General features: G+C 35.5%; 1 protein-coding gene across 1 annotated transcript; it reads left to right on the forward strand.

The window, feature by feature from the left end:
* The first annotated feature begins 10,117 nt into the window (after positions 1 to 10,117).
* On the forward strand, positions 10,118 to 10,360 carry LOC100716847 (small ribosomal subunit protein eS27-like). The gene has a single exon (XM_003475861.1). The coding sequence runs from the start codon at positions 10,118 to 10,120 to the stop codon at positions 10,358 to 10,360; it is 243 nt and encodes an 80-aa protein (XP_003475909.1).
* The last annotated feature ends 718 nt before the right edge of the window (positions 10,361 to 11,078 follow it).

Raw genomic sequence — 11,078 nt, forward strand, 5'->3', positions numbered from 1 at the left:
GTTCTCTGTGTACAACCCCAGACTACAACAGGGATTATAAACCTCTTTCACACTGACAGTAACATAACCAACCCCTTTGTACTTAACAGCACTCCCCAGCATCACTCAACTGTGTGTTTCAGAGCTGTTTGCTTCCGGGTCAGCTGGCTCCAAGGCAGAAGCACCAGAGCAGAAGGGTGCAGCAGCTAGGGCTGCCTGCTTGGTTCATGGTGCTGGGATGCAGATCAGGGGAACAGAACCAGAGAGGAAGAGGCAAGAGACTGAAACACAGCCAGAAGGGTTTCCACTAATCCCCCGGGGAAGATGCCACAGCCAGTCAAACTGATGCTTCTCTCTCTCTAACACCATGCCACACTAATTCATGAACAGTTCTTTTCTCCCCTCCCCCCTTTCCATTTTTCTTAAACACCCACCATATGTTAACAGAACAGGGGAAGAAATACGTATCAGAGGACCAACAAGTTCAAAATACCACGTAAGAAAGTGAGAAAAAAATAGGTCCCTTCGGGCTCTGCAGGTAGAAGTTGAAGTTGTGTCAGCTCAGGACAGGGTACTATCAGTGATGATAATCAATAGAACAAATCCTTTGATTGTGATTGTACTTCTAGAAATGTATCTGAAATACATTTATTCATACATGAAATAATATACCTGAAGGGATTTTACTGGTTTTTTTGTTTTGAGACAGGGTGTTACTATGTAATTCAAAATGGCCTTCAGTTCACTATATAACCCTGACTGGCCTTGAACTTGTAGTGATCCTCCTGCCTCAGCCTCCCAAATGCTGATATTATAAGTGTGCAACCTAAACGTTATTCCAGTAGTACTGATACCTAAAGGTTATTACAGTAGCACTGATAGCAACAGCTAAATGCTAAAGATAGAATATGTATAATAGGCGATTAGATTAATACACTCATGGCGCACAAAGCAATCAGTTCAGCTGAACTCAGACAGTGCATCAGTAACAGGAGAATGGAGATTTTAAAAAAGTGAAAGTCATGGCATTCATATTTGTATCCAAGCTTTGTGGGATCACTGACTTAAACATTTTGGAGTCCTTATTTACCTGTGCATAAAATATTTATTTGAATATGAAAAGAAAATTTAAATATGAAAAGAAAATATAAAAAGAAAATTTGGAAAATCTTACAAATATCACATCTAAACATTTTTAAATATTTTCATTTATTATTTCTAAACTACTAAACACATGTACACTAATCACACATGTTTAATATCTGTTTGGGGTTTTTTTTGAGGTTTGGGCTACCTACTTTTAATAATTTCTTTGTAATGACAATTATTTATACAGAAAGAATGGAAAGATAATTCAATCTGTCCTTAATGATAGTTCATCAAGATTTCTTTGCCTACTATTTTGATCTTCTTAATTCATTATTGGGTAAAGCCATATAAAATTGTAGGATTGGTTTTGAACTTTTGGAAACCCTCTTTCAAGTTCCACCTTTACAAGAGCTTAAAAAATTTCAAAAAAATTTCAAAAAAATTTACTCTAGATTTGGTTCTAGCAGTATATTTTAAAATATTGTTCCTCTTACATTACTCTTTTACTGCCAGGAATTGTAGGATAAATTCAGAAAACAATCTGAGCTCTGTCTAGCTCTCTTTTTTCTTATAATGTCTCTGGGTGAGTTGGATAAACACTGATATATAAAAAACAATCCCATGCCAGGACAACTGGAGAAAACCTAGTGATATACGTAAGTGTGTTACAGATAAAGTTATCCTAACAAACCAAAAGTGTATCTATTCTGTCTGATCTCAAAATGACCCTGGTCATTCTGTTACCACCTGTCTTGAGGAGAGGTGTGAATGGAAAAGGGTAAATAGAAATAAGCACCAGTCTTACTCAATGATGACAGTTGCAATGCCTTAATTTTACCAACTTTGCAAAAACGTGAACACATTCAGTGGCTTTCCCCTAATGTCTTAGGAGGAAACTGAGGGCACTGTGCTCTGCTTCATTAGATCCAGGGTCAGTCTGCCTCTGGCTTCCCATCCTCCTGCAGAAGTTGTTCCTCCTGCAGAAGTGACTCCAGCAGAAGTTGTTCCTCGCCTACAGTGCCTGCCAGACAAGCAAAAAACAATCCCAGAAAGCATCAGGTGGGCCTGGACCCTGAACATCTACAACATGCTCTAAAGCTCATAGTATGGAATGGCTTCCCATAATTGCTAATTTCTAGTTCACATCATTCTGATTGTAAGGGAAGAAAGGTTATTTATTTAAAAACCCATGTTTTTGATACAGACCTATTTATGGAAATTAGAAATAAACACTGACAATCTTATTTATCCGTGCTAAAAAAGCTGTTTCAGAATGTCAAAAGCATGCATATTTCTCTTCTAAGCAGTTCTTTTTCATGAAAACATATTCCTCTAACTAATTGGACCAAATGATAAGCATCTAATCCAAGGACATTCCAATTTTAGACAAGTCATCTTAAGTGGCCTCAAAAATGACCAGTGTTGAAACAGAAATAATGATCACTAAATCAAACTTCTTAGATATAATATGTGATCAAAATATATAGTGAATGTTTACTTTTAAAAACACTAATAATATTTTGAAGAAAACAAGACATTATAATAGCCAGTGCTGATTCAATATCATCTTGTTTTGAAGTCCTACCGTACTTTTGTTCTTCTATTTCCATTGGATCTATCATGTTGTATCTTATTGAATTTTATTATGTGTGGTAGTATAAACAAATTTTTTATGGACAATAAGAAATATCGTAACCATTGTTTATTTTCTGTTATTTGGTTATGAATGCCCTGTTATACTTTCATTCTCTGTAATTTTTTTATTATTTTGTTACGTTTGATACTATTGTGTATGAAGATATACTCAACTATTTCAAGGAAAGAGACATTATGGTAGCTACTGTTATATCTGGTTTTCTTGTGGTGAAATGCTGTGTTGCTTAAATTGTTCTGTTTGATATGCTTTGTTATGTCCTCTTTTATCTTAATCTCTTTAAATTTTTTTTAAAAAGTAATAACAGTAAAAGACACATTGTCAATCCCCTTTTTCTCCCCCAAACATTTACCCCATAACTCTTGCCCCGTCTGAATTGGTCATGGAACCTCCTTTCACATCTTTACAAAGACAGTGAATGCTGCTGCTGAGTGCCACTCAAAAGAAAAGCAGACTTGTAAAAATATTATGATATGTACTTATCCATCTTATTCATAGGATATGGCACCATGTGGCTCCTGGCTCTTCCATAATGTCAAAATGGCCATGAAAAATAAATGCTTTGAAGCAATTCAGAACACCAAAGCAGCCACAACAGCATAACTAAGGACATTCATGAAACACTTGAGAAAAAAACTAGTGAAATAATTCAAACTCATGTATGTAAATATCATATTGTCTCTCTAGTGTTAAAAGAAATTTAAAGAGTAATAAGATCCAAAATGTATAACAGATATTGTGATAATGAACGAGAAAAAAATACTCAGAAAGAGCAACTGTGATAGGGGAAAGGAGAGAAGGAAGGAGGGAAAAGATTATATGTACGTAGGTATACAAATATATATATATATATATATATATGTATGTATATAAATACAAGATAGATAGCAATACTACTAATCTCCATTAGTTCATCCAAAAGAACAGTTTGTGCTTTCATTACTTGATTATTTGATCACTATTTGTGACTAAATCTTATAACCTGAACAACTACTTCTAAGATAACAATATGCAATATATTAATTAGTGTTAATTTCCTACTATTTTTTGAAATTCTGTATCATTTCTATTCTTTTTTTCTGTTTTGTTTCTTAAAATAAAAAGTCCACTAAAAATAACTTACAGGTTTTTGAAAAAAGCCTTGAAAGTTAGCAATTGAAATATTTTCTAAACCTAAAAATGCATTTAGAAAATTCTACAACATTGCAGACATCCTACCAGCCTTCAGGAAACCTACAAGGAATTTTCTAGCATTGTAGCATCTGCAAAGGAGAATTTTAGTAACGGAATTTTATAGTTCCATGAGATAGAGACAATCTTCTGTTTTCTTTCTTCTCCAGATAAAGCCAAATTTGAAGAACTTCTTTTTTCCTGATCACACTGGTTAGATTTTGGAAATCTGGAAATGAGCTATTGGAATTTGAAAAAAGCTGTATTTGGAAAATTAAATTCTATGACATGCATGTAACACCTGACATTATGGAAAAGAAAGAATGTGAAGGATGGAAAAATGGCAGCACCATTGGACATTCTGAAAATGAAATCCTTGAAGTGTGAAATTCTCTGCCAAATAATTTTAAATCAAGGAAAGCACTTGGGATTGTTTTCTTACTTTGATCATCTTATGCTTCTGAGAAGCTGTTTTCAGCTTTAAATTATAACAAATCTGATACAAGAAACAGCCTAACAGATGACCTGTATCCTACACCATTGCTCTCAAACTAACAAAGTACAAGCCTATAGTTGACAAATTATCAGCATGTGTACAGAAGCCAAGATCACACTATTGTGAAGTATGCCAAATGCAATCTTTTGTGTTTCAATAGAAAGTTGTTTACATCATTGAAATCTCTATTATTTTTAAGACAAAAATTAATGTACTAGTTATTTTTTTCTAAACTTAAACTTCAATATTCAGATTTAATGGCAATGTTGGCACTTTGAATAAATAAGTGGGTTTTGGATTGCAGTTTGAGTGCTGAGTCTCTAAAAGGTTCCCTGTCACTGAACTAGATCCAGCAAGAGAGAGCCATTATTGAAGGAGCAACACTGTGAAATGAATAAGTCTCTTGAATATGAACATACTTAGAAGCTAGAAACTTTTTCAATAAATTGGTAGATTAAAGCTTGCTGAAGATTCTGCCTTCTAAACCTCTTCTAGAAAACATAGTATATACTCCCTACAGGGACATCCAGAATTTCTTTATATGTAGGTTTTGCCTCCCTACATCATTTGAAAGTTCTAGCATATTTTTATTTTCCTTTCAATTTCTAAGGCATAGATGGCAAAATGAGGGAATGTTAAAATATTTTAATTGAGTATATATAGACTATACATATGGGCAAAATATTATTTATTTGTACAAGTAGTATACATATGTATAAAAGAAAGATCAGGTAACATGTTTATCAGCTCTCAGAAGCAGTGAAATGCAGCAAGAATGCTGAAATGGGAACCTTACTAAGAGCCCTGCTCTTCACTAACTTTGTGAACTTGCACAAATTGCCTTTAAGAGTCAGTAAAATAAAGCAGACAAGCAAAACCTTCTAACTCTTCAATAAGAAATGAATCAGACAGTGCATCTTAGAGCTGTGAATTTCTTGACAGTGCTCAAAAAGTTTTAACTGTTAATCTGATTTGTGAAAATTATACTTTAAATTGTCTCTTCCAGTTGAATGAATTAAAGCCATTATGTGCTTGACAATAAGCAAGAAGGTTGGTTTCTGCTCTGTGGGCCCTCAGGGTGGGCATTACGGAGCTATGGCTGCAATCCTTGGCTTAGTGGGAATCCTATTTGGAAGAATACATCGATTCTGAAATTTCCTGTTTGAATTCAATCCTGAAAATGTTTAAAAGCATGTAATGAGGAGACAAATTTTTCTTCTTCCTAAATGAGGAGTCACACTGGCAATTAAATTTGTATGATAGAAAACAAAAAGGTTCACATCGTATTTATGATGGGTAGACCTTCTTGACAGTAACTATGGAAGAAACTTGGAAGTAGGAAATAGGGAAGTCAACAAGCTCATGAAAATCACTATGATCAAAACAGTCCCTTTTGGCACTTTAAAGGCTTTCTTCTTATTTTTTGAGACTATCTAACCTTACTGAAAAATCTCACTATGCATAAATATTTTTGTGGCTTTGAAATCACCATTTTAATGGTATATGGATGCTACACAGTGAGAAACATGAAGTGTATAAATATTCATATCAGCCAAAATGCTGTCATACCTTCAACAGAGTGGGATTTCCAAAATTAAAATATAAAAGGATTATACAATTCCTCTTCTCTTTTGTCTTTGGCTTCATGCTTAAATAAGTGGTGAAGATAAAGAAATGGACCCTGAAATTCATATCAAGGTTCAGGTGTAAGAAATTAAAACTAAAGACCAGTTCAACCCCGACAGTTTAATTTACTTCTCTTAAGATCTTTAATACCAAACTTATCAGTTCTCTCTGTTAGGCATTAACTTGTTAAATGAGTCTTAATTATACATAAGCAGATGGAGATTTGAATTAAAATTACCTTACACTCGAGTGGCTTTAGTTCATTATAACATATCTTCCTCTTAATCATTTAGGCAGTCTCATCATCTTTCATATAGAAAGTTATTAAAATATTCCAATTTCCATATTTCTTCAGATACAGCCACTATTAAATGGCAAGTAACGCACATTAGTAGGTGACTTATACCATCCAAGAGTTGGTGAATTATTCATGTCAGGAACAATTTTTGTACTTTTCTGTCATTTGTAGCATTTTCTTTTAAATACTTTATATTTACTTGATACATAGAACCTCACCTCATTTAACTTTAAGTACCAATTTTAATTCCATTTCACTGCCAGAGGGATTGAAACAGAACATTATCAACTTTATTCCATCCTTTGACTCATTAGAGTCCAGAAAGCAGAGATACAGAAAGTTTCAATAATAAAAGCTAAGTACTTCTTAATCACATCAGCCCTCAGGAAGACTATTGTACTCTGAGGGAAAATACACACTGCTTCAAATTAGCTACAGTATAGTTAAATAATAAGACATAGTGTAGTAGCAATTTATCTTGGCGAAGGTACTGTGTTCAAGTATTTCTTGCCCTACCAATTGAATTCAAAATTTGTTCTTTTCTGAAGCCACCAAGAATTCTGACACATGGTTATAGCCAAACACTGTTTTAAGACCACTGAGCCTCTCCAGGGTATAATAGGTTAACTTATGCCAAGTGTCATTGTAGTGTTTGCAAAAAGCGAGAAATTTACAGCTATTCTCAGAGGAATTCCCTTGAAAAAATTTCAAAGCCTCATGCTGCCATGCCTCGCTTTAGAAGTAGAATCCCCTTTGGGCTGTTATTTTAACCAACGAGTCAATCAACCAATAATGTTCTGTTCCAGAGGCATCACCGGATTTACAGGCAACAGTGACAGTGGCAGCAGAATCAAACTAGACAGCTAGCGAGAGTGGAAGGCCCTGAGCTTTGGCTGAGTCATGAAGACAAAAGGTCAGTCAGTCTTGTCAAGAACTGTCATATTTTATTTACAAAATGAAGCAGGATATCATCCTTTATGTCTAACAAAACTCAATATTCAGCAAAACTCTTTCTGTAGTGGGTAGCTGGTGTGAGCAAAGACCAATGATGAATCCCAAACCCACATGCAAGAGATTGCTCTTTCTAAGGAAAAGAAACTTTTCTCCAACTATAGAAAGTCCTCTCCACCAGCCTCTTCACTGTTTGGTGGAGTCCACATTTGCAACCCCAGGGAAAAGTTACTAAAATTCCAATAATTAATTGCAATCTACCACTCCCAGTGCAACCTGCTATGAGAATAAAGAGATAAATACATATCTGTAGTGATGGAGAGCCAAGGAGGTCTTAAGTCAATTAGAACAATGGCTAACAGGAACAAAGGCCTCAACCCACAGCGAACAGGCTCACATATACTAGTTGGAAGCTATAGGCAGGGCATCACTGACCTGTGGCACAGATTTAAAGACATCAGCACCCCAGTTAGACATATTCGCATTGCTGAAAGCCAGTTGAGAGGATAAAGAAATATCCTAGCTAGCTCCATACAGATCAATACATGGAGATAGGGCCAGGTTTAGCCAAACTGGAGACAAATGCTTTCTTTCAAAGAGAGCTGTCCTAGTGATCCTCTGCATCCGACCAATAGGCAAGAGTTTTGCTATTTTTTAATTACAGCATATTAGCAGTTTGACAACACAGCCTGCGAATGCATGTTTCTATAGTAACATATTTAAAAGTAAACATTCATACCTTAAAAGAAATGCAAACATACCATTTATGTTTTGTTTTGTTACAAAGTATTCACATATTTATCTATTTATAAACGTGTGTGTGTACGTAGGTGTGCATGCACATGTAGAATATGTCTGCACTGCCAATCATCATGGAAATAGACACAGGCCTTTTATTTTTGTTTTGATTTGTTTATTTCACCTACTGTCACATACAGTTGAATTACTTGAGAAATGAACATATAATGTGCTCTCGAAAGCAATTTGAATTAATAATCTTTGAAGGCTTTGAAAATCAGCCAGCCAGCCTCCCTACCAAGGGTGGATTTATATGTGGTCAATTCTCCCTCAGAAGCCCAGGCACTGTTTGGGAATCCTCCAGCCAGCTCTCACTCTAGACTCCAACTAATTAAGTTTTCTGCTTGCTGCCACTGAAAGCTTCAGTCAGGTGTAATTAAAACTGAGCCAATGACAGCGGTGGCATTTGTCAGAATCACCTGGTGGTTCAAACACCAGTGCTGACAGAAATGTCAAACTGATAGCACTCCCATCCTCTCTGTGTATGCCAGGGAAAATCATGGGAACTTTTTATTATAAATGCTTGGCTGATAACCTTTTTGAATCCCAGATCACCAAATACCTCACATGAAATTTCATTAGCTTGGAAAAGAATTGGCACAGAAATGCTCCCACCACATGAAGTCAAGCTCAACCTAACTCAGTGGTCTTACTTCTGGTAGATATTTCAGGGTCTTTTGAAATGAACCGACAGGAAATATCAGTCATATGAGAAGAAATAATCTACTTATCTAGGCATGAAACCACTAACTGAGTTTCATAGTCAAAACTGTAATCAAACTTATACGTTCATTTTTAAGATTTGAGCTTTATCTTTGGGTTCACTGACAAAAGGTAACCAAAAATCAGGAAAGCCTTCATTACATAAAAGAAGACACTAAGTTCTTTGTCCTTCCTCTATCTACACAAGTGTATGCTAGTGAAAACTGAACAAAGTCAAAACAGAAATCATTTGCACACACGAGCTACTAAATCTTTAAGACTTAATGACATTACATATAGAAAATATCGTATGTCTGTATTTTGCTGGCAATTTTTGTTTTTTTGCATTATATTCCACAATAAAATGTCATGAGGCAAAAAGGTTTTAAATGCCTAACTTCACATGTGCACCTACATTATGCTTTATAGAAGTGGGAAACAGATTAGAAAACATGCTAATGACACAGAAATACGACCCTGATAAGGCAAATAGATGCCAATATGCTTGCTGCTTGGGAATACTCAACAAATATTTGTTGAGTAATGACGAAGAGATATGAAAACAATAGTTTTCCTAGACTAAAGCTCAATAAAACTTTGGAGAGTAGAAATGAGATAGTATGTCATAGTAGGAGGAGACAAGTGGTGATTAAACCATTTTCCAAAGGATAAAAGAAGAAAATGTAGACTTGAGAGAGGCTCAAAGAAAGAGAAGACAAGAATGGCCAGATGAACACAGAGAAAGTAGGGACCTCTGCAGAGGATGGCGAGGCCCTTAGACAGAAGAATCAAATGACTTTTAAGTACAAGGATCTTTTAGTAGGTGGTTTTAAGCTTTTTTCATTTCCATATCTTAAATTTCTCAGTCAACTCAACCATCAGTAAGATCTACCACTGATAGAAGATGCAAAGCAAGGGACCACATGTAATCCAGAATAAAAGAGAGGAAAATGCTTAGGAAAGAAATGTGAATAAGGCTAAGAGTTCAGGGGGAAGCAGGGGTCCAGACCCAGAAGCACAGGTGGGAATCCAAGAGATTTATGGTAAAGTGGGAGTTGGATTTCATAAAACCATAGGAAAGTCTTGAGTCCCACGTGCATTAAAAAAAAAAAGCCTTGGTGATTTCAACAAATGCTTGAGTTTTACTCTCAATTGTTTAGTGAATCAAGTCACTGCACAATTATTTTCTGTATTTCTTACTATAGTCTTTCATTTGATAGCCCCATATACAGAAATGTTGCACATCAAAATTTTCAAAAATATTTTGCAAGAATAACAGTCTTTGTGGATGTCAAATATTCTTACAAAATAAAAACAATGCCTTTTCTGACAGTGACAACTACCCTACGAGAACATGCCTCTTGCAAAAGTCCTCCGCCATCCCTCTCCAGAGGAGGAGAAGGGGAAGCACAAGAAAAAGCACCTGGTACAGAGCCCCATGGACATGAAGTGTCCAGACTGCTATGAAATCACCATGGTCTTTAGCCATGCACAGTTGGCAGTTCTGTGTGTTGGCTTCTGCACTGTGCTTTGCCAGCCTACAGGAGGAAAAGTAAGGCTCACAGAAGGATGTCCCTTCAGGAGGAAACAGCACTAACCGTACCCTGAATCAAGATGATTGGGAATCCACTCCAATAAACACATTTTGGACTAAAAAAACAGATGAAGATTTCAGTTTCTTTGTGAAGCCAGTTTGTAAGTGCTAAAGGAACCAAAATAATACAGGACTCCTCTCAGAAGAGGGTATCTATAAAAGCTTTATAAGTATATTAAGCTTCACAAGAGGAGTTATATTTAGCAGTATTACCTAAACATATTCGACCAAGGACCCTGACTTCCAAGGAACCTCTTAAAAATTTTATGAGCATTCTTTGAAAAGCATTAGCTAGTGATTGTTTTCAATTAATCCACAAAAAAGTCAGTCGATTCTTTGTCACAGATGACTTTGAGAATACCTTGAAGGCCATGGATAGTCCCCAGGAAAACACAGTCTAAGCAGACGTAAAGAAATGTAACTTTAAAGTAAGTGTAGGCATTAGAGATCCTGAAAGTCAGAGGACTTTTAGCTATTCAGAGGATTCTTTATATGAATATGAATAAGACATTTATCATTCTACTGATGAGAATTTGGATTGTTTTTTGTTTGGTTTATTAATAATAATGCTGCTATGAACATACTTCTGCATGTCTTTTGGTGCACAAATGCACATGTTTCCGTTGCAGAAGTGAGAAGAAAATTACTGTTATAGAGGGTCTATGTTTAACTTTTGGAAGTACTGCCAAACAAGTTTTCAAAATTGTTGGACCACTTTATA

The sequence above is a fragment of the Cavia porcellus genome, unplaced genomic scaffold (assembly GCF_034190915.1).
Source record: "Cavia porcellus strain 051 isolate PalLab524CR breed Dunkin Hartley unplaced genomic scaffold, mCavPor4.1 scaffold_8, whole genome shotgun sequence".
Classification (NCBI taxonomy): Eukaryota; Metazoa; Chordata; class Mammalia; order Rodentia; family Caviidae; genus Cavia; species Cavia porcellus.